General features: G+C 36.4%; 3 protein-coding genes and 1 pseudogene across 3 annotated transcripts; 2 read left to right on the top strand and 2 right to left on the bottom strand.

Moving 5' to 3' along the window:
* LOC137707836 (inositol diphosphatase DSP4) lies at window positions 1-3333 on the top strand. Its single transcript, XM_068446760.2, has 5 exons — window positions 1-336; window positions 641-734; window positions 2621-2678; window positions 2773-2816; window positions 2919-3333. The coding sequence occupies exons 1-5, from the start codon at window positions 68-70 to the stop codon at window positions 3102-3104; spliced, it is 651 nt and encodes a 216-aa protein (XP_068302861.1). The 5' UTR covers window positions 1-67; the 3' UTR covers window positions 3105-3333.
* Window positions 3334-8250: 4917 nt separating this feature from the next.
* LOC137707776 (1-aminocyclopropane-1-carboxylate oxidase-like) lies at window positions 8251-9951 on the bottom strand. Its single transcript, XM_068446693.2, has 4 exons — window positions 9766-9951; window positions 9417-9643; window positions 8910-9243; window positions 8251-8791 (listed from the first exon to the last, which is right to left on the bottom strand). Exons 1-4 carry the CDS (start codon window positions 9868-9870, stop codon window positions 8489-8491), a joined length of 969 nt encoding a protein of 322 aa, XP_068302794.2. The 5' UTR covers window positions 9871-9951; the 3' UTR covers window positions 8251-8488.
* A 7177-nt stretch (window positions 9952-17128) lies between these two features.
* On the bottom strand, window positions 17129-17911 carry LOC148689345 (uncharacterized). Its single transcript, XM_088688442.1, has one exon. The coding sequence runs from the start codon at window positions 17909-17911 to the stop codon at window positions 17129-17131; it is 783 nt and encodes a 260-aa protein (XP_088544568.1).
* Window positions 17912-21164: 3253 nt separating this feature from the next.
* On the top strand, window positions 21165-22739 carry LOC148689344 (uncharacterized; annotated as a pseudogene).
* The last annotated feature ends 1751 nt before the right edge of the window (window positions 22740-24490 follow it).

Below are 24490 nucleotides of genomic sequence, written 5' to 3'. Positions count from 1 at the left end.
TTCTCCCTTTATAAAAACGACGCTTCTGTCTCTCCTCGTCAGTCGTCTGCTCTTTTGATAAGCTGACATGAAACTGGAGCTCAATAATCTTCATCATCCGGAGGATCAAGAGACCGACAGCGAGAGCGAGATGTGCAGAACAATCGAAGTTGTCGCCGGAAGCGGAGGCGTCCAGCTCTCTCCGGCGAAGAAGACCTCCGGCGCTGACGACTGCGCCGACGACCTCTTCATTCCGCCGCTCAACTTCTCCTTGGTCGATAACGGCATTTTCAGGTCGGGCTTCCCGGAGCCCGCCAACTTCTCCTTCCTCCACACTCTAGGCCTTCGCTCCATCATGTAAGCAAATTCGTTTACTGCTCATATACATGTGCGTGTGTGTATATGCGTGTGTAAGTGTTTGATTAATTTCATTTCCGGAAAAAAGAAGAAAGATAATTGTGATTAATTTAAAGTGTTATATGTATATTTTTTATTTAATAATTGTCGTTTATGAAATTTGAACTCAGAACATACTCTAATAAAGCGGAGTCTGTCGCCGTTACACCAAATTTTCATGTGCAATTGAAGTGTTCGAAATTTTTGTTTAATTTTTGGATTTGAATTATGTAATCCTAATGTGCTTATGTACACATGTATGTAGATGTTTGTGTCCGGAGCCGTATCCAGAGCCGAATACGGAGTTTTTAAAGTCCAACGGGATTAAGCTTTTTCAGTTTGGAATTGAAGGCTACAAGGTATGTGTATTGCTCAATTCGACTGGATCTCGTTAGGCTTATGTTTAATTTTCTACTTAAATTGATCATCGTAAATGGACCGTCTTTAATCTAAACTATCGGGAGGAAGATTTGTACTTGGTACCTGTAGTAAGAGATAAGAAAAGTGATTGGATTGTTCATTAATGAAGTAGGGTTCGGAGACTTGTGAGTTGCCTGATTTTCGGGGTACATATACGTGTGTGTATATTTACTGAATAAATCAATCAAGTAGTACATAATTACTTATATGGTGACCGACGAATGCGTGGTCACTCACCCATAAATTTGATATCAAGGATGAAGAATAAATAAATGTGTTCTTAAAGTTTTATCTCAGCCCTTGATATCAAATCTAGCAATAGGTGACCATAAATCCTTGGTCACCAAGTGACAAAGAGAATGAGGCTCGTACAATCGTACGTATGTTCCTCATGTTTAACTAATACTCCATTATCCTCATCAAGATGCTTTGTTAGTTGAGTCATAATGGCCATTTGTTGTGGATGCCCTTCTTGTTGTTCCTTTTATCTGATAACTTCAATAATTATTATAAGAAATTTTAGCTAAAATGGTTTTTGAGATTGGCACAACTTCTCATTTTTATCTTGAGATTTGAAATCAATAGAAGAGATCCCTGAATTTATCACCGTTAATTATTTTGGTTTTTTCGTGAAAAAAATCTATTAAATAAAGACTAAAATGACAAAAACAACATCAATGTAATAAAGGCCAAACTGATTTGACAAAAAGTAAGGCTATTTTGTCATTTTTTTCTTTATTTAACTGAGATTTTTCACGAAATAACCAAAGCAGTTGACAGTGGAAAAACTTAGGACCAGTTATATCGATTTTAAATCTCAAGGACCAAGTGAGGAGTTATACTAATCTCAGTGACTATTTTGGCCAAAAAACTTATATATATCATGAAATAATTTTGTTAATAACGATTTTTTTTTTTTATTTTAATAAATTTGTGTGGGGTATTGCTTGTTGGTTTTGGTTTTGGATGGGATGACAGTTATTTTGTCCTGGCATATATCTAACTAGAGGGCCACGAGTTTCTGTCACATATACTGAAACACTCTGTCATGGAATCCTACCTTATGTTTGTGGGATGTACACTAATCACATGAGTTTATTCTTTCCATTGTTTAATGGATGAATTATCTAAACTGATTAATGTTGTGTCCCTTTTTGGTACTGAAGGAAACATGTGATGCGTATTTCGTCAAGAGAAATGATATTCGCATTCTCTTTTATCCCCTTGCACTTCCTCTTGTTTTTAGCCATAGGATTGAATAATCAATGGGAAATCAACGGATAGAAATGAGCTGGGGAGTGCATGAGGAGAACATGGGAGGGTGAAAATCATTTCCTTTCGTTGATACTGTCTGTTGACGCAGAACTGTTCTAATGAACTTCTGTATCAGATATATCTTACAGTTCTAAGTGCAAGAAGCTTTGCAGAAACCGTATCGGAACACTAGATTGATTTTATCTCATCCCAATTGTTTTAATTCAAGCATGCTTACTTTGAGTATCATTCTGTGAGGTGAAGTTTAAAATGCACGCTGGACAATTTTTTCAAATGGTTTCTAGGATGAGTGTTCTAAGACATCTTCGGGAGTTTGTGTTTTTGCCAATGTAGTTACAATAAATCATCGGGATGTATGAAAGTACTTGTCACTCTAGGAGTTGGTACCATCTCACCCTAGGACAGTGGATCGGATTGGCGTGCAGTAATTTTATACACCGATTTAGGATCAGTTTTCCTTTATTTCTGGGAAACAATGATAGAGTTCCTTATTAACATGAATTATCCAACAATATACGAACTGATCTTCAAAATTGAATTGTGCATTCAGGAACCTTTTGTAAACATCCCGGATGATACAATCCGTGAAGCGCTGAAAGTTGTCCTCGGTACGACACAGAATTAACAATGTTTCACTTAATTTCTTACTGAACCGGAATTACAGCACTGTGGCTTACATTAGTTTACTTGTCCGCAATGCAGATGTAAGGAATCACCCTGTCTTAATTCATTGTAAACGAGGGAAGGTATGTAGACTACTGGATTCTTATATGTTCACACCCTGATTTTGAGTAATCAATGGCATTATACGCTGTAGATGGTTGCTTACTTTGGTCGTATTTTTTCAGCATCGAACGGGTTGTCTGGTAGGGTGTTTGAGAAAATTGCAGAGATGGTGCCTCACGTCTGTTTTTGACGAATACCAGCGGTTTGCAGCTGCGAAAGCGAGAGTTGCGGATCAGAGGTTTATGGAGATGTTTGATGTTTCAAGTTTGAAACATCTGCCGATAACATTTTCATGTTCCAAGAGGTAAAGTCGCCCCGTATTATTGAACGGCTTTTGCTTCTTTTAGTCGAAGAAGAGAATCAATCGTAGGTCCGAATCTCCTAGCTACTATGGAATAAATAAAATAGGGAAAGGTGATGAGTTCCTGGTATGCATTTCAGCGGAAAAGGAATTTTTTCTTCATTTTTCCTTGAATTCAATATAATAAGCATCCTTATATAAAATATCACTTTCACTTTGTGTGCTTTGAGACTCAACTTTTTCGTGATCTTTTCTTCTGCTGTGTTTTTGGTATATTTATTCAACAATTTATGGCAGCAGATGCATCCGGATTTCTTCTTGAAAACTTGTAGTTAGCTCGATTAGAGTTTTAAGTTGACATCGAATACGTCTTGCCAATGCAAATCAAGATTTCCGTTTTAATTTCTCCTCTCGAGCTGTTCTTGCGAATGATTAGAACTAAAATCTTTTAACAAAACAATGTATGCGTATTCATGTTCTGTTATCCGGCAACTTACTTGATTGATCTTTAACTTTAAAGTTGTTATTAGTAAAAACATTTGTATAAAACACAGTGCCTACATTAGGGCTCCTTTTAAAATGATTGAATGCATATTTTATGAAAGAGTTTTTAGAATCAATCATTGGTAAAAATGCGAGGAAATCCTAGAAAAGCATTTCAAATGCTTTTGTAACTCAAAAACGGTTTCAGTCATTTTAAAAGCACATCCAAACGAGTTAGTTTACTGGTGGTATGTGCAAAGATATATAGTTCAAGCAGAATAGCAACATCGACGATCAAAATAATCAAGTCCTAAAACAAATGACGAAGAAGATCGAGGATGGAACAAGTCTTGTTTCAAGTTTTTTTTACTCAGAATGTAAAGTAAATAAAACATGTTAAGAAAGGGAAAAAGTTACAAACAAAATCTTCTCACACAGTTAAAATTACGAAAGTTCGCCTCATTAGGTGCATTTGTGGGGGAAGAGTGACATCCACAAACACATCAACCACGAAAAATTAGCCACACAATAGATATGATGAAACCAGATGTTTCGAAACATACAAGCAAGCTTATGAATATTATACTCACATTAACAATATATCAATAAGGATCTCTGAGTCTCCCTCCACCTTCAAGTAAATGCAAATGAATCCCCTTGAAAGTGCTTTTAGATTGTCAACTAGGGCTTGTCCTTAAGCAACAAAAGTTATTTTGTTAGTGAAATAAACAAAGTCGCTTTTTTAAAAGGAATAAAAAAAAAGAAGAAGCGCTTTACTGTTGAAGGAAACTTAAAAAAAGTTCAAGTTGGCTGTTATTTTTTAAGGTTAAAGGTGCAAAAATCAAGTTTAATGACATAAAATTAGCACAAAACTTCTTCTTTATATGAATGTTTGGTTCAATAAACTTCACTTTAGACTACAAAATTATCCGAAAAGTGCCCTTTTTTATTGTTTTGCGGTGTCGATCTTTCTTAGATTCTGAATGCCTTGAGGTTTCCAACCATGATTAAAACCTAAAAAAGCAGCTTTGATTTTAAACTATATTTTTTGAGGTTCTACTTGTACTTGATACTTATTAGATTCTTGTTCCACTTCCATAAGTTGAAGCCTTTCCTATGATCTTGCTACAAATAATTGTGCCAGATGTATGGACAACAATTGAATGTTAAAGACAATCGATGATTAGCGTAAGTGAAAGCTAAATACGAAATATAATAGATTTAACAGTGTTTCGTTTTTTACAGTGTTCGTATCTTGTAAAATTATCATTTAACTCGTTACGAAAGGAGAATATCACAAAACACTTTTTCTCTCCACGCCCCCGAAAGTAGTTTGAGCTGCCATCCCCGGCTTCAGTTAAGCCAAAAGCACTTACTTTAACTTTGTCACATATCCTGGAAACATTGACACAAATAAAAAGGTCTTTATGGTGTTAATTAAACTAGTTTAGCCTTAAACCAAGTGTACATCATGATACCCATTTTCCATCTTGAAAGCACCCTTCTAATTGTTTTATATTTGGCTCATGCTTCTAATCATCCCCTATTCCTGCTTTCCAAAAACTTAAGCTGCTCAGCATATGTCGGCACGGCTGCTGCCTTGTGGCCTCAGCTTCTTTCGTCTCTCTATTTTACAGGTTTTGAAGTCATATTATATTACTATAAATTAGTAGTGATTACTTTGGTTACTTCCCACAAATTAGGCGAGAGACCGTCAAATCTTAGTTGAACCAAAAACTTTGTTTAAGCTGTTGCTTTCATGGTTTCAAATCTTGGTTCCTCGGCGTGGAACTTGAGGCCATAAGCTGCATTAGTTGATATATATATATAGCTGGAATAATGAAATTAGTTCTCTCCCTTCGAAAGGAAAGTGCAGATCAACCACGGTGATTTCTTCATCGGTATCAACTTAGAGGTCAACTCAGTGGAGTCATAACATATATATTATAGACATGTTGAACTACATATCGTCATGATCCAAACAGGGCATTGGTTTATATTTTAACGTACTCTTGGTGATAATTTTCTTTTTTCAAAAGAAACTTCTCATTATGTTGAGTGTTAAAACATATATTTTTTCGTAATCTATTTTAATAACTATTGTGTTTTTATTTTAATATTTATATGGTGTTAAAGATAGACGAAAAGCATGCCATTTTAAAGGGGAATGAAACGTGTGAAGAAATGCCTGGAAAAAAATATGTGAGCAGAATGACACTGTTTGAGCTTGAAATTTTATTTCGGCCTGAATTGATTTCAATCCAGAAAGGAGGATGTGAATCTCGGCCCAGTAATGTATTATTGTTGGATGGCCGAGCCCTTGGCGGAGTAGGATCTTGAAGATCAGGGTTGGTTTCTGATGTGGTCGAGTCCTAAGTGTAGTAGGATTGCTCGAAGATTAGGATTGATCTGGATCAGGATTCGCCTTTGGGTGAAGTTGAATTAATCGCATATAAGTCTAGGTTCAGAATTGAAGTTCGAGTTGAAGAGCTGAGGTTGGGTAGTGATGGAGTTTCAGTGGGAAAGGATTTGTAAAGATAATACCAAGTGTATTCACATAATATGCTGAGAAGTTGCAATACTATCGGAACTCTACAACTTGACAATCTTGGGCATCAGGCAATTTATTCCTAATAAATACAGGAGGACTAGCAATGTAAAGGAGACCTTCAACTCAACACAAATCAACTGCTGTATGCGAAACTCTTTCACACTCTTTTGTGAAAACTAACTGATTCACTAACCATTAGCACAAATTCCGACTAAATATATGAGTTTGGGTTGGCAACCTACAAACGACGACCAACTGGATAGACGGGGTTGTCCAATGCAACCAGTGAAGGCGACTGACTAGATAGACGAGACCGAAGCGTAGAGTAAATTTGCCTTGGAAGTTTTGACCGACTGGATATATGGGTATTCTTTCTAAGCATGTGACTGGCTATTTATCTCAAGTCTCTACAGGGAAAAGTCTTTGATTCCTTACCAAAAGAGGTCACTTTATCAGCATTCTTGGCAAAGCGGGCTGTTTTATGATTGATTACTATTATATTAAGAGTTTAACCCACAGATAGCCAAACCATTTTTACAATTAAGACACTCATCTCCTTTGAGTATCTTTGTCCATATAGTTTGATACCGGTTCAGCAGACCTATGTGTTTACCAATATAGTTAAGGATACTGAACATGGTGCAAAAGATTCAGAACTTCACAGTGAATTGCATAACCTTGTCTTCAAGTTTTAAAACGCAAGGGTGAGAGTGTTCCTTCCTCCGCCGAAGTCGCTTGATCCAGAAATTAGTAGCGAATTCTACCACATCACCACATTCAAGTTATTTGCCTAGTTGAGCTCGATGGTGAATTGGCATGCCCGCATCAACATTCAAGTAATTGACAAACGTGGTTAGCTCCTAATTACTCGGCCTCTATGCCACATAAATTAAAAATTTTAAGATTTATTGATACAAAAACCAAAATTGAAAACAAGTAGTTCTTTTCCTTTCAAGGTTTTGTTTCATACCTTCACTTGTGTCTTCTCATCCACCAATATCTTCTTTGATCCTTAATTCTCAATTTCTCCATATAGTTTTCTTCTATCTTTATACCAAAAGAATTAAATGATTATTAAATTGACCCTAAGATATTGCGAGAAACCATTGTGCTAGATGTATTTTCAAGGATTGAATGTTAAACTATATATTTGACAACGTATCAGTGTTTTACAATATTCATGTCATGTGAAATTACACTAAACTCAAATCTAACTCATTAGTTGTTTAGGAGGATATCATTCTATAGAACGTAGTTTCCCTCCATGTATCAAAATGTGTAGTGCAATTCCAGGCTTCAATAAATTCAAAAGCACTTATTTTCCATTGCAATTCTGAATCCCTAGATTGGCACTAATGGGAAGGTCTTTACCCTAAATTTTGTTTTTTTCCAGAATGATATCCATTCTAAAACTTTGTGTCTAGAGGACTGAGAAATTCAGAATGTTTAAGAGAGAGAAAGATCGAGCCATTCAAGTTTTTAAATTTTTGTGAAGTGGGTCAATGAGATGAGCTAATAGAAGCCATAAAATTGAAGCTGAGTGGTTTGGATCTCTCGCTCCGCGTTTCCCGGACATAGAGATGAAGGAGTGGACCTCAATCCCTTTTTTCCCATCCTGAAAGCTCCTGTATTGTTTTATATTGTAGCTTATGATTTTAAAAATATCGTGTTCTTGCTTTTAATTAGAAAACTTTATAGCTTGAGTTCACCATGTCGGCATGGCTGCTGCCTTATCCCCTCGGCCTCTTTCATCCCTTTTCCCACTGAAATTAGAGTCCTTTTCTACGGTGAAAACTTCAACAAGTGATAAATTAACAGATTCTGCTGACTATTTAGTTAAGCACAGCTGGCTTTGAATGCTACTGCTAATGGATCTGCACATTAGATATACACTCTTAAGTCTTAGCTCCATGCGTTCTCTTTTCAGTATTGTTCTATATAAAGTTTTTTCTTCGTTGTGGTTAACTATAAATTTTAAATGCTGACGGCATGTCTGCATTTATAACTTCGCTATCGTTTATGTCGTTGATACTGCAAACGCTTATAATATCAATATGTTGTTGATGCATTATCTACAAATGCAGTTAACTACAATGTAAATGACTGGTTCTATATAAAATACAATGCAAAACAGATAATGTAATGTTTATTTAGTTACCAACAAATCTTACAGTCACTAAAGTAGTGATGACTTTGGTTACATTCTACAACGATTTCCACATTAATAATAAATAAACTTGTCTCTTTTGACAGAGATCTTGAAGTCTAGTTCAACCAAATATTTTGTTCACACACGCCCGTACTTTAAGCTAAAAACCCTTTTTCCAGCAGCTTCTAGTGTAAGTACTTAATCACTCTCAAGCAGTAGTTTTAACTGGACCCAAACCAAAACTGGTCTGAACTTCCACTGCTTTCATAGCTTCAAATCTGGGTTCCTTGGCCTGGAACTTGACACCAACATAGTGCTTCATGTAGTCTTCGAACACGAATTTCGGGTACACTTGATTCTTCTCCTCTGCGTTTTTCTCCACTAGGGTTGGTGCTGGGTAGATCACTGCATCACTGCTTGGGTTGTAGAATGAAGCTATTGACATTCTGGTTCCATCTGTTTGGGCAATCACTCTGTGCTCCACACTCTTGTATTTTCCATTGGTGATCACCTATAGGAGTTCAAGTTGTATGTTTATATATGCAAGTAAAATCGAAGAACTTTATAAAGTGCAGTTAACCGCACCGGAGATTGAAGTTGTTGAGTTAATTGGTTTAAGTTTTAATTACCTCAAGTTGGTCACCAAGGTTGATAACAAGGGAGTGGCGCATGGGAGGCACATCAACCCACTCTCCGTCCTTGAGGAGCTGGAGGCCACTGACCTTGTCATCCTGGAAGAGCAAGATGAGGCCGCCGGCATCGGTGTGGGCCCGGAGACCCTTGATCTTGTCATTGTTGGGACATGGAGGGTAGTTGCTAACCTTGGTGCCAAAAGTTGGTCCATTTGTTCCATAAAATGCCTTCTTAAGGTACCCTTGTTCCAGTCCAAGATTCTCACACAACAAGTCCAGCAGCTGCTCTGCTAATTTCTCCAGTTTCAATGCAAACTCCTTCATCACATTCCTGCACGTATAAATTACTCATCACAATTCCTCATCAGAAATCACAATTATGCCTCAAACTCGAAAACCAAGTAATTTCAGGGTAACGATAATGATTTTCCCACGCTTATATTTTATTTCCCCGACGAAGAGTATGGGGGATAAAAGGGGAGTGCTACTGTGTGATTGCTATACCTGTACTCATCCTTGAGATCTGGGACCTGAGAGATGTTGGATTGAGGAAGATGGCGCAAGTAGAAAGTGCTTTCCCAATCCATATCGTTGACTTCTGTCTGAACGGCCTCAAGGCCTTTGCTGGCCACCAACTCCTTGAACTTTTGCTCCAAACACTGCCGGTAGTGCTCTTTTGTCAGCCTCTCCACTGTGTCCAAAAACTCAGTTGGAATCCCATGACTCACCAGCTGCAGTATTTGTGAAAAACACAAAAAGTTAATTATAATCTGAAATTTTTAAGAGAAAGAAAGATGAACTGAACATATGGAAATTAAGAAGCTAATTACGAAACGTAATTAATTATGGTTACCTCAAAGAAACCCCAGTTCTCACAGGCATCTTTGATTTTCTCCATTGTAGCTTTTCTTCCCTCACCATTGAGGCTCTCCAAGTTGATAACTGGGAAGTTCTCCATTTCTCTATTTTCTCTCTCTAAACTATCTCTCTCTCTCTTTCTCTCTCTCTCTCTCGACAAGTGTTTGGTTAATTTGTTCTTGTGGAGCGGAGTTTGGTGTGTGCGCGCTATTTATAGAGCTAGCAACGACCCAAAACGTACAAAATAAAATGGTAGTAATTAAACACATGCAAATATTTGTGACGGTGGTGGAGGGTCAGGTTAATTAATTTCTACTTGAGGAATTTTTGTAAGGAAATTAATATTCTAAAAGGAAAAAGATATAAAAAAAAAAAAACTCCTAAATAGGATAAACTATGTAGCCCCACCATCTTTGTTTGGACCAATCACGGGCTAAAATCATTTTGTCTTGTTGTATTTATCTTTTTTTGTGCATTATTTTCAACGCTCTCAAATAGTAGTAATGTTCATTATTTTATTTATTATCATTGAAATAGTTTAAATTTTAACATTTATGTCTATCTACTACAAAACTTTTAAAATTTAAATTTATCTAATAATGATAAATAAATTACTAAGTATTATCATCCCTTGATGATGTTGAGCGAAAATACTCTCTATTCGTTTTGCACTAACCAAATGGAAAACGTAAAAGAAAACATTCTCTCTCTCCTGTTTGAGTCTTTCAGTGACTTTGACCAACCCACCCCATGGTAGCTGGCTGGCCCACGTTTCCATTGCGTGCATGCAGATGGCCCCCACTGTAACTTTCTTTCTTTATTTTCGTCAAAACTTCCTACCCGTTTGGAGTTTGCCCTGACAATGATTTGGAAGGAAGACGCTTAGCTCTTGCTCTTGCATTTTCCAAAATTATTTCAAGTTTGATTTATTTACGTATTAAGACATGGATATTTTTTTGAGGAGCAATTTCCAGTATATATCAGAAGTTAGCTACGTAGTGTTATTACCTGTCTCAAATGATAATAGAAAAATTAGTATGTTAATTAATATTATTATTTTAATATATAAAATTATGTATGACGTGCTTTGTGTTTCAGGTAAAAAAAAGTTTCCGTATTTGGAATGTTTAGTTAATTACCATTTGGAGATATCATGAGCAGTTTAAAACAGAATGGACAGACAATGAGATGCTTACAAATTCTATATGTGGCTCTAAATCGGAATCAAAAACTTCTCACCTCGAATTAACAACCAATATTTAACAAACCAATTCTACTGACGGACGTCATGCATTCACGTGGGCTGCTTCCATGTTTAAGTTAGCATCGAAATCTAATAGAATTTTCTTGGATCGTATAGTTTTAACTTTTAAAAATAACAATGTGCCAATCTAATATATATATCCTGCATTAACCATGAAATCGGCTAGAGTATGTTAAGTAGGTTTCCATAATGTTTGTACGGTAAAAATATGTAAGTAGGTTTTTAATTGAGGGAACACAAGCATTATTCATTTTATAATCGGAGTCATTCAATTTTTTTAATCTTCATTTGGAAATCATCTTTGTACAAAATCATTCTAATTAGAGATCATTTAGTCATTCAAACATGCGGAACAAATCAATGGTGTGAATACTAAGTAAATATTCATGATGAACTATCTATTTATTTGATACATTTAGATGACTAAACAATCTCAAATTCAAATGATATATATAAGGATGACCTTCAAATGAATATTAATAAAAAAAAATAACAATTTTCATTATGAAATACACACACACACACACACACACACACACACGATAAAGATATGTTAGATTCCTCCCATATATTCTTAAAAGACTTTTTATATTAGCATCCCACAAAATGTTGAATGCGCCACAAATTAAAATTTAATATTAAATGATTTATTTATCTTACTATGCAATGACAATTTTGACCTTATTAGGTTTAAAAAAAAAATATTTCTAAATACGCTCCAAATCATTTTTAACGTATTATGTATCTTCTTCAACTATCAAAATCTCTCCGACCCTCCATTGTTGAACAAAACCCTAACAAATGAAACTACAAACATGTTGATTGAGAAATTATTTTTGACGAATGAAACACGAAATCGATTTTTCGGAAGCTTCAAATGAGGTAAGACTTCATATTTTTTATTGTTTTAGTGACATCGATAATTATTTAATCTTACTTTTGTTGCATTATTCAAGTTTCTATGTTTGTATTCATCTTTTAGGGATCACAAGGATTACATGAAGAATTAAACATCTAAAATTACCAACGAATATTAAAAACAGACGACATGGGTTTTAATGGTGGAATTGAAAACAACCCACATATGCTTTAAATCCAAGGTAGCATCTTTTGTCAAAATTCCAGTCGGCATTTTTTGTTCAAATTAAAAGCTTTATAAGATTTGAGAAATGTGGGGTGTATAGAAAATATAGGGTGCATGTAGAAAATGTAAGGTGTATATTGAGAATGTGAGGTGTGAGGGTATTATGGGGAAGTATGTGGGGTGTATTAAGATAATTTTTCATTGAAAAAGCAAATGTGGAGTGTATTAAGTATGTGGGGTTTATTCAATAATTTGTTGGGTGTTAATATAATAAGTCTTCTTAAAAAATTATATTAATTTATCAGGTTTTATCTTCAGATTTAATGGATTAAATTTTGATTTAATTTGAGGAAATTACATATGATCTTGGATGCCTTTAAAAGGCTACTCCACCAACACACCCGCAATATACACCAGCATTATATTCTTCATACTTTCTTCTATTATTTTTGCGCAACGATTGTGTGACTTAGAGACATATATGAATATATAAACTTATAAAAGTACCTTCAAAGAAGATGTTAAAAAATCCATATTAGAAATACCAGTAAAAATACAACAAGATGGTTTTCCAACTAAAATGTCAATTCTTATGTGGTATGACGTGGATTGCCAGCAAATGTAGTTGCTGTGAAACAAAATTTTAACAAAGATCAAAGTGCCATATAAGCTTTCAAATTTAAATTTTATGTTTAAAACTTGACATCTCATTTGAAGATATTCTAACTTAAATAGTTAATTAATAAAAACTTTTATTTTGTAATTAATATTCCGTGTTCAAATCCACCTCCTCAATGACATAAGGACATTACAGATCATTCCTCATAATTCATCCGCCCAAGATGAGAAAAGGGCAAGAGGTGTACAAGGATAATCGATTGTATATTAATGTTGTTAATTAATTATGTCAGTTACTTGCTTTTTTGGACGAATATTGGGGAGAAAACCACTAGATTTAGTTCACATTATTCTTCATTAGAATTTTGACGTCAAAAACTTTCGGCTCATCATTGAACTAAGAAAATTGATGAGTTTGATGTAAAGATGACTCAAAGTACAAATTAAATACCAATTCCTTGGGGTTTTTATTGATTTTTGAATGTCTATATTTTGTATTATATGAAACCAAGTACAAGGAAAGCTCATATAAATGAGCGGAAGAAAAGAAAAGAAACAGAAGCCGAAAACAAGGAAAAGCAAAGCAGAAAGAAAGGAAAAGCAAAGCAGAAAACACGGAAAAGTAAAGCAGAAAACATGGACAAGTAAAGCAGAAAACATGGAACAACACTTCCTTGATTTATGCTTTACCTACAACTAAAGGTGAGGACAATCAACAACTGTCACCACTATGACAACTATGACAGCCAATGTACCATACATACACCCATGCTTGCCGACTAGGATTTAGACTAACCCTAGAACTTCTTCCAATACTCCCCCTCAAGCTGGATCAAAGGGATCAATTGATCCGAGCTTGGATAGGAGATGATGAAAGGTAGTAAATGCCATTCCTTTGGTGAAGATATCTGCTAGCTGATCATGACTGCGAATGAAGTGTGTAGCAATTACCTTGGACTGCACTTGATTCCGAACATAATGACAATCAACTTCAATGTGTTTAGTTCGCTCATGAAAGACAGGATTTGATGCGATGTGCATTGCTGCTTGATTGTCACAGTGAAGAGACATAGGTTGCGGGTGAGGAAACCCTAGATCCGAGAGTAGAGTTTTGAGCCAAGTGAGTTCATATGCCGTTGATGCCATAGCACGATATTCTGCCTCTGCACTTGAGCGTGCAACCACACTTTGTTTCTTGCTCTTCCAGGTGACAAGATTACCCCCTACGAATGTGCAAAAACCAGTGATAGACTTGCGATCGAGAGAGTTCCCTGCCCAATCTGCATCTGTATATCCCGAGATCTGAGTATGACCATTATTGCGCATGAGGATCCCTCTACCAATGGAACCCTTCAGATAGCGAAGCACACGGTGAACAATCTTCATGTGATCTGTGTTTGGAGCATGCATGAACTGACTAACAAGGCTCACAGCATATGATATATCAGGACGAGTGATAGTTAGGTAAATAAGCTTGCCAACCAATCTTTGATAATACTCTATATTAGGAATGAGATCACCATGAGACTGCATCTTCAAGTTGCTATTCAAAGGTGTCCGAGCAGGTTTACAATCTGTCATGTTTGCCTCATGAAGAAGATCAATGATGTACTTGCGCTGATTTAGAAAACAGCCTTTGTGGGAATGTGCCACCTCGATTCCTAAGAAATATTTAAGAGTGCCGAGATCTTTGATAGCAAATTTGTGACTGAGATATTGTTTAAGAGCACTAATCTCAGAAACATTATCACCTGTAACAATTAGGTCATCGACATAAATAAGCACCACAAGTTTACCAGATTTGCCCGATCGCACAAATAGGGAGGAATCAGCATTGCTCCGAGAGAAACCAACTCCCTCTAGGACATGACTGAGCTTGGCATACCATGCTCGGGGACTTTGCTTGAGGCCATAAATGGCTTTATGAAGTCTGCACACCAGGTCTGGATTGTTTGATTGAGGATGACCCGGAGGAATTTTCATGAAAACTTCTTCTTCTAGTTCCCCATGTAAAAAGGCATTTTTAACATCCATTTGAAAGAGAGGCCATGTATTGTTAATGGCAACAGATAACAGCACCCTCACTGTATTCATCTTTGCCACAGGTGCAAAGGTCTCTTTGTAATCTACTCCATAAGTCTGAGTAAATCCACGAGCAACCAATCGAGCCTTGTGTCTTTCAATCGTGCCATATGAATGGAACTTGATCTTGTACACCCAACGACTTCCTACAGCCTTCTTTCCTTTAGGAAGCTTCATGATGGTCCAGGTGTTGTTTTCGTGAAGAGCTTGAAGCTCTTCTGCCATAGCAGCTCTCCATTCGCTATGTAATTTAGCTTCTTGAAAACTTTGAGGTTCATAGGTCTCAGTAACTGTATTGAGGAATGCAGCAAATGAAGGTGACACTTTGCTGTAATTAATAACAGAAGTTAAGGGATACCTGACATTGTAAGTTACATAATCATTTAACTTGGATGGGAGTCTCCTCTCACGGGAAGGATTTCGACGAACTGTGGGAGGTTGAACCACTGGTAGTTAAGCAGTCTCTTGGTTGGAAGGACTTCTTGAGGGTTCAGATAAGATAAGTTCATCAGGTGCCACTGGTGGTGTGTTCTACAGGTTGTGAGACTGAGAATGGACCTCATTCAGTGTTTGGTCCCTTATGACACCCGTTGCGTCTTCTTTACATGGATATGGTATTGGAAACAAGTCAAGCATGTTCTTCCCCTCTTGAGAGTGGTCCAGAGGTTGAGTGAAGTAGGGCATTGGTTCCTCAAATCTTACATCTCTTGAAACAACCATTTTCCTAGTTGCGGGATTGTAACATTTGTAACCCTTTTGAGTGGAAGAGTAGCCCAAGAAGACACATTTGGCAGCCCGTGGTTCTAGCTTGTCACGTTTTTGTGCTTGAATGTGAACAAAGCATGTACATCCGAACACTCGTAAGTGTGACAAATCGATTTGTCTGCCTTTTAGGATCTCATAGGGTGATTTAAAATTCAAAACCTTACTGGGCAATCTATTGATAAGATATGCAGCAGTAAGAACACCTTGAGACCAGAATTTTTTCGGCACATTCGAGTGAAACATCAGGGCCCTAGTTTTTTCAAGTAGGTCTCTATTCTTCCTTTCTGCTACCCCGTTTTGTTAGGGTGTTCCAACACAACTGGTTTGATGTAGTATGCCATGTGTGCTTAGATAATGAGACATGTTATGGGACATATATTCGGAGCCATTATCTGATCGTAAGACATGAATATTTGAAGCAAATTGAGTGTTTACAAGTCTATGAAAATCTTGAAAAACTTCCAACACTTCATTTTTAAATTTCAAAAGATATAACCAAGTTATCCTTGTGAAATCATCCACAAAGGTTACAAAGTATTTGTATCCATCAAAGGACTCTTGAACTGGTCCCCAAACATCGGAATGCATGATTTCAAAAGGGTTACTAGCCCTAGATAGAGAGGAGGTGAAAGGTAATCTAGTGAATTTAGAAAAATGACACACATCACAAGAACTTGTAACCTTGCACAGGTTTGGAAACAAAAAGGATAGGACTTTATCAGAAGGATGTGCAAGGCGTCGATGCCAAAGTTGTTGTTCCTGAATCAGGCTTGAGGTGACTTGGAAAGCCTTGGGAGTTTGAACATGCTGGAAAAGATAGTAAAGGCCATTTAGAAAAAAACCTTCACCAATCATCTTCTTGGTGGTGATATCCTGAAAAATCACAGTTTTTGGAGAGAAGATGGCAGTACAGTTTAGTGAGTTTGTGATTTTTCCAACAGATAAAAGCTGAAAAGGGAATGAAGGAACATATAGGGCCTCAGACTCGACATTACTAGAGATCAAATGTATTTTTCCTTTCCCTACAACCATGGCACCCTTGCCATTAGCAACTGACACTTGGGATGGACGTGAAAGTTTTTTAAAATCATACAGATTTGTGGACTTGTTGGTCATATGATCAGTGGCTCCTGAATATATAATCCAATAATCATGCATATTACCTATTTTAAGAGCAGTTGAGAAGGATCGTAAGATACCTGGAATATCTTGTTGTGTCACGCCTTCTTTCCCAGCCAAAAAACCAGCAAACTGCCCAAGTAGAGCAGCTGGTTTGTTGTCAACATGACTGGTTGATCCTTCATTCTCCCCACCACCTTGTTTCTTGTGAAGGAAGGCAGCAAATTCATTTATCAGCATGGCCGGATTAGAGGTGAACATCTGTGCTTCCTCGGAATGAGAGGTCATGGTATGATTTGCCTTGGGTGATGAGTTGTGTGCTCCTCTAATGAAGCTCTTGTTGCTGTCCCTCGAATGCTTGGGCCTTAGTTCAAGATGGAGAATCCAGCAATGATCTCGTGTATGTCCACCATTATCACAATAGCTTCACTTCACAGTGGGTTTCTTTCCTTTATATCTCCTCTCTTCACTAGCCTTGTGATTTGAGAAATATACCCTAGATTCTGGTATATTTGACTTTAATTCCACAGTCATGATTTTTCTGCGAGTTTCTTCCCTTTGGATAGTGGCACACACACTTGAGAAGGAAGGCAGTTCAGGATTCATGAGAACATGACTCCTGAGATCTTCGTATTCAGAGCTCAAACTTGCTAAAAGCTGAAAGATTTTATCTTCCTCAGCTCTCTTGATCAACACGGCAGCGTCAATGGTGTGTGGCCGATAAACATTCAACTCATTCCACATGGTGGTCAACTTGCCAAGATGATGCACAAATGAGTTCCCTTCCTGTTGTAGACTAGCAATATCCTTCTTTAGCTGGAACACTCGAGCTGCGTTATTCTGATTTCCATACATCTCTTTGAGATTTTTCCAGAGAACGTATGAAGATTCCGCATAACTGAAGATTTCTGCAATCTTTCGATCCATAGAGTTGAGCAGCCATGACATGACCAGCTGGTCCTTGCACAGCCAATCATTGTAATCGGATGAGGACACATCAGGTGCTGGAATCACGCCATTAACATAACCAAGCTTCGATCGTCCTCCTAACGCAAGGGAGACAGCTCTCTCCCACGGGAGATAGTTGAACTCATTTAGTAGGACCGAACTGAGACGTTGATTTGGATTGATATCAACATCTAGATGAGATGAAGAAGACGCAGCATGCGAGTTTACTTCTTCGCCATGCAAGGAGCTCTCTTCAGCCATGATGGAGAAGAAAGAGAAACAGGAAGACGGTACTCAGAAGCAGGTCGATAGAGATCACTGCTCTGATACCATATTGATTTTTGAATGTCTATATTTTGTATTATATGAAACCAAGTACAAGGAAAGCTCATATAAATGAGCGGAAGAAAGGAAAAGAAACAGAAGCCGAAAACAAGGAAAAGCAAAGCAGAAAGAAAGGAAAAGCAAAGCAGAAAACATGGAAAAGTAAAGCAGAAAACATGGAACAACACTTCCTTGATTTATGCTTTACCTACAACTAAAGGTGAGGACAATCAACAACTGTCACCACTATGACAACTATGACAGCCAATGTACCATACATACACCCATGCTTGCCGACTAGGATTTAGACTAACCCTAGAACTTCCCTAGAACTTCTTCCAATAGGTTTTCTCTCCACTTTTTCTTTTCTTTTGTTTGTAAAATCTTAAGCGTTTTATGGTTCCAAAAAAAAAAAAAAAATCTTAAGCGTTTTGCAAAATGTGGACTAATAATAAGACAACACTGAATGCGATTCTATTGCACGCGGTCATGTTTTGTTTTCACCCCTTTTTCCCATAGATACTAAAAGTGAACTTCTTATTCTAATGTAAATTAAAGCTATATAAAAAATAAAAAAAAATGTAAGCACTTGGACAATTGATGATAATGTTGTGAAAAATAGTTAAAGAAATTTTTTTTTTTTTGAACAAACTATATTATTTACACTAAAATGATGAGGAAGTGGGCTAAGCCTCACAATAAGCTAGTAATAATATAGTTCAAATTCTCCCTTGACAAAAATCAAAACTATAATGCAATAATAGTTTAGTATACAATATAACAATTTGATTTAGGAGTGCTTTTCTTCAAATCGAGAATTTAAGTGTTTTAAACTATTAAAAGAAGTTTTGAAAGAAAAAAAATATTATAATAATAATAGTATATGAATAAAAGTAATAAAATAAAAATAAAAAACCTCTGTAAAAACCTACTACATGATTAAGAGAATCATTTATTTTTTGTAGAAACCAAACAAAGTAGATAATTTTGGTTCATTTTGTAGGGGACTACAGAATGTGAATACCAAAAATTTTAGGTTAAATGACAAAAAGCTACCTCAACTATTGGTCGCACGACATTATCATACCTCTTCTTTTAAAATTGACAATGTCATGTCTTATCTTTACAATTTGTTCCAATGTTATACCTCTGTTAGTTTGTTCGTGAATTTCTTAGTTAAATGCTGACGTGGATTGATCCGAGGCCTAGTTCTCCTCGCCCAAATAGATTCCACGTGGCACCACACCCAATGTTTTCCCGCCAAATGGTATCTAGCTGAGATTCCCAATACACGTGGCTTTCTCACCGGATGACACGTGGATATTCCATTTAAATTTAAAATAATAATTTAAATTTAAAATTAAAAAAAATTAAAAAAGTAAGGGTACATTGTAAAGTGTGCCACTCGAATTGGTTTTCCCCCTGGTACACCCATTCCAGAAAAAAAAAAAAAAAAAGAACCCTAACCTTAGTTTTCATACCAGCAACTCCAAATCTCAAACAATCAGATTAGAAATTCAGCAAAAAACCCAAATCAACTTGTCAACTCGCTTCCTTGACTTCGTTGGTGTTGGAAGGGGGTTTAATCCGAGTTCCATTAGCTTTGAAGAAAAATCAAAGGATTTGACATGGGGTAGTACATGCACGAGGATCCCGACAAAACAATGCCTACGTATTGTAAGTGTTTTTTGCGCTTTTGATGATTCCAAATGCATACTGAACTTATTTATTGGAATATGTTGGATGTGGGTTTTGTTTATTCTTGTTTGGAAATGTGGATTTATGCTTTGTGAAATCAAAAGTGTACCTGAGGTGTTGGATAAAGGGTTTGTAGCTTTATTTATTCTTATTTGAAAATGTGGATTTATGCTTTGTTAATTCGAAATGGTTCCTAAGGTATCAGATAATGGGTTTGTAGCTTTGTTTATTCTTGTTTGAAAAGGTGGTTTTATGCTTTCTTAAGTCGAAATGGTTACTAAGTTGTTGGATAATGGGTTTGTTGCTTTGTTTATTCTTGTCGATATAAGGCGGTTTGTTGCTTTGTTGCTTTGTTTCTTAGTCATGTGCTTTGTTTTGTGAAAAATGTTGTGCTTTGGTTTTTGTTGGCTTCTAATTAGGTTAAAATACAATTTCTTTTGTTTACTGTTGGCTTTAATTAAGGTTTGTTTTTGTGAAATTCATTATATTCAGAACTATTCTCTATTAAATTGCATCATGGTGGGGAGATAAATTATGACCTCTACACTGGGGGGGGGGGAAAGTGACATATATAGATAATTGTGATAAAAACCTCATGTCACTGCCGTTGATAGACGATATGGTAGAGGCAGTTAGATATAGTGAGCGGTTCATGAACTACTATTACAAAATTCCTAACGTGGACCTTTCCAATGGTTTGAAGTCGATTCAAAGTAATTCCGATGTTCAGACGATGCGCAATTTTGTTCCAAAAGACAAAATGATTGAGATGTACATCGAAGAATTAACAATAGAAGAAGCTGTAACCCAAGAGCAACAGTTTCTGAAGTCCATGGAAGTCAGTGGTCTAAGTAAATTGGTAATTAAAGAGATAAGTAGTTCAAAGGGGGATGTTGGACCAACACCACTTAAACCAATAAGATATAGGGGCTTGCTAGCTATTGAAGGGCCAGAAGTGAATGATTGTTGCACATCTCAACTAGTGCAAACATGTGTGACTGAGGTAAAAAAGAGAAATGTTGATTCTGGGAATGGTCAGAAAGAGAAAAATGGTGAAGGGCCAGAGGAGAATAAGGGGAAATCTATAGCAAAGGTAGGAAAAGAGGATATTAACGTAGAAGAAGGGGATACTGAGGTAGGAGAGGGGGATGTTGAAGTCTTCTTTGATATACCTATTAGTTTTGAGGGGAATGTTGAAGAAAAGAACGAAGAAGCTGCTGAAGAAAATGATAGTGAGTTTAAAGAGAGTGAATATGGGAGTGATGCTAATAACCCAATGTTTTTCAAGTTTGATGGTATTGTGGAAGAAAATGCAAGGGAGTCTGAGCACAGAAAAGAAATGAACTTTGAGCAAACAGATGAAAGGGATTCTGAGCAAAATGTGGTTGATGATCCAGACTATAACTCTAATGCCCTTGAGAGTGTACACTATTTAGATGATGAATGACGCAAAAAACATAAGCACTTTCCAGAGTTCAATGAGAAAACAGACATGAAGAATCTCACTCTTACATTATGGTTTGTTTTCAGGGATCATGTGCAATTCAAGCGAGCTGTCATCATGTACTCCTTAGTGAATGGATATGGGGAAATTCATTTTCCTAGGAATGAAAAATTGAATGTCATAGTAAAGTGTGCAAAAGGCTACCCTTGTAAGTGTTGTGCTGGAAAAATGTATGGTTCAAACATCATACAAATCAAGAGCATACTTAATGAACACACTTGTGGGAGAACTTGGGCAAACAAGAACTTGAAGTCCCCTTTGCTGACGGATTTGTACATGGACAGGATAAAACATAATCCTGCATCGCCTATGGATTACTTTTTAGCAACCGTCGAATCATAGTGGAATCACGATTGTACAAAGAGGAAGGCTTACAAGGCTTTAGATAGGGCATTGAAGATCATTGAGGGAAAACATGTAGAGCAATACACAAAGTTGTGGGATTTTGCTGAGGAAGTGAGGAAGACTAACCCTATAAACACTGTGAAGGTGAAGTTGGATAGGCAGAGGTTTCAAATGATATATGTGTGCTTGAGGGCTTGCAAAGAGAGTTTTAAGTTAGGGTGCAGACCATTGATATGATTAGTTGAGTGCCATTTAAAGAGTGTCCATGCAAGTCAGCTATTTTGTGATGTTGGGATTGACCCAAATGATGAAACATGAGTTATAGTGTACGCAGTGGTAGAAATTGAGAATAAGTCCAGTTGGATTTGGTTCTTATTGTTACTGGTCGTTGATGTTGGGATTGTCAATCAACATGGATGGACATTTATCAGTGATCAACAAAAGGGGTTAATTCCAGCCTTTAAAAAAATCCTCCCTAATTCCCACCACAGATTTTGTGTGAGACATTTGTATACCAACTTCAAGGGGAAAACTTTGAAGGATTATTTATGGTCAATAGCCAGAACAACAACAGTTTCCCACTTCAAAAAACGCAATGGAGGATATGAAGAAGCTGGATGAAAAGGTCTACAATTGGTTGGTGAAGAAGCATGCACATCATTGGAGCAAGTCCCATTTTGAAACATATCCTAAGTGTGACATATTGCTGAACAATCTCTGTGAAAGTTTCAATGATGTCATACTTGTGCCAAGACAAAAACTTATTGTCACCATGCTACTCCTTATTCACACACACATACACTCTTGATGAAGAGAATTCAGATGAGAAGGGATATAATGGTGAACAAAGTTGGAGACCTTTGTCCTAAAATTAAGAAGAAGTTGGAGGAAGCCAAAATTCAAAGCGGCAGGTGCATTGCACAATGGTTAAGGGGTACAAAATTTCAAGTTAATGCTGGAAAAGGGAAGCAAAATATGGTTGACTTGGTTAAAAAAACATGTTCTTGCAGAAAGTATGGCTTGACAGGAATCTCATGCAACCATGCAATAGCGGCCATAAATTTCAAGAGAGAAAAACCGGAGGACTATGTCGATGCTTATTATTCGAAGGTACGGTACTTGGAGGTGTATTCTCATTTAGTAATGTCGATGAATGGGATGTCTTCATGGGAGGAAACTGAAAACCCACCAATATTGCCTCTTACATATACATGGTAACCTGGAAGGCTGAGGAGGAGGAGAAACAAAGAAGCTGCTGAGAGGGACAATGAGGGTGAACAAACTCCCACAAACCCAACCAATAATCCTTAAGGTCCTCCTCAACCACTTAAGCTAGGAAGGAAAAGGTAAGGCAGTTTGAAATGTACCATATGCAAAAATGAAGGTCATAATGCAAGAACCCATCATAGACATCTTCCTCCAAGGGACAAACATGTAACATTTTCTACTTTATGTGATTTTTTAAATCCTTTAACATCATATCGAACTCTTAATCCTTTAAATTGCTTTGTAGGCATCCACATTTGCTCAAGGACAATCACCATCCACATCTGCACCTAAAAATAGGACAAAGAAAACACAGGTAAAAACTTAACTATTTCCTTAGTTGTAAAACATTTGGATTTAGTTAAAAAGCTTGTTTTGTCTCTTAATGAACTTTGGATTTAGGCTTCACAATCAGTAGCTAAATCACTTAGAAGCATAAGCAAACCAATAACTGAATCATCCAAAGGCACCAAGCACAGAAATACCAACCAATCCAGCCACCAGTTTTTTGCACAGATGGTTGTTTTTTGTAAAGAAATTGTAAATTTAGAACAGGTTTTATGCATCCAGTAGGTCTTTTGTGAATTGAATGGATGATGTAGCAGGTTTTTATGAATTCTGTAAGTTTTGTAATGTTGGTTAGAAATGTTAGATGAATTCAGTTAGTTTTTTTTAACAGGTTTATGAATTTCTGGATAATTAAGCAGGTTTTATGCATAATTTGGTCTATTTCATATTTTTCTTTGGAAATGATGAGTAGTTTGTGCTTGAATACACTTGTTTTGTTGTGGTTATATCATTATTTTTGGGTGAGATTTTTCAAATTCAAGGTCAATGATGATAATTTGTGCTTAAAATGGTTCTTGACCTTTTTCTCACAATTTGGCAGGAAAGTGAATTTCAAATTTCAAAATTTGAAATTCAAATTACCAACAAAAAGAAAATCAAATATATTTTCTGACGTGGATGGCATTTGGCAGGAAAACATTAGGTGTGGTGCCACATGGAATCCATCTAGGCAAGGAATTGGGCCCCGGATCAAGCCACATCAGCATTTAACTGATAAATTCGTGGATAAGCTAATAGAGGTATATCATTGAACAAATTCTAAAGATGAGGTATGATATTGTCAATTTTGAAAGATGAGGTATAATAGTGTCGTTCAACCTATAATTAAGGTAATTTTGTTTAATTTACCTAAAACTTTACTATACATACTAAGAAGAGCCAATACAAGAAAATTATTTCTCTACTTTTTCTCTCTTTGGGTTGTACTCAACAGAATACTATTTTTTTTTTTTTTTTAAAGAAACTGCATAAATTTCATTCAATAAATAAGTCAGAAATAAACTACACGGTACATGACAAGAAGACATCCTCCTCACGTAGATCATATACAACAGGTTGAGTCAGTCCCATACCTCGAAAGCATATAATAGTATTCATCTAATCTGACCTCAGCGGCCAATCAAATTCTGCCTCTTGCATGAAACCATTAGATAATTATCCTTCAATTTATCACTTCAAAGTTAATAAACTTTGAGACTCTCTAGCTTTAATTATAGAAATGAGAAAGTATGATCAGTTGAGGTGAGGATACGACACATGATATTAACCATAATCTGTCATGCATGGCTCTGAGGTAATTTTTTATTCGTCTTCTATAAATAGCTGTCTAGGGTTTCTTTCAGTTATTAAAACTG

The sequence above is a fragment of the Pyrus communis genome, chromosome 17, assembly GCF_041283825.1.
Source record: "Pyrus communis isolate YQ-2024b chromosome 17, ASM4128382v1, whole genome shotgun sequence".
Lineage (NCBI taxonomy): Eukaryota > Viridiplantae > Streptophyta > Magnoliopsida > Rosales > Rosaceae > Pyrus > Pyrus communis.
Note: the sequence above shows the minus strand (reverse complement) of the source record. Positions and strands in the feature narration are given on the sequence as shown.

Coding starts and splice junctions, on each gene's coding strand:
- LOC148689345 (XM_088688442.1), bottom strand. CDS start 17,911: ATGGCTGAAGAGAGCTCCTTGCATGGCGAAGAAGTAAACTCGCATGCT.
- LOC137707776 (XM_068446693.2), bottom strand. CDS start 9,870: ATGGAGAACTTCCCAGTTATCAACTTGGAGAGCCTCAATGGTGAGGGA. Junction 9,644..9,765: donor AGAACTGGGGTTTCTTTGAG/GTAACCATAATT, acceptor CAAATACTGCAG/CTGGTGAGTCATGGGATTCC. Junction 8,792..8,909: donor ACCTTGGTGACCAACTTGAG/GTAATTAAAACT, acceptor GAACTCCTATAG/GTGATCACCAATGGAAAATA.
- LOC137707836 (XM_068446760.2), top strand. CDS start 68: ATGAAACTGGAGCTCAATAATCTTCATCATCCGGAGGATCAAGAGACC. Junction 337..640: donor CTAGGCCTTCGCTCCATCAT/GTAAGCAAATTC, acceptor ACATGTATGTAG/ATGTTTGTGTCCGGAGCCGT. Junction 735..2,620: donor TTGGAATTGAAGGCTACAAG/GTATGTGTATTG, acceptor TTGTGCATTCAG/GAACCTTTTGTAAACATCCC.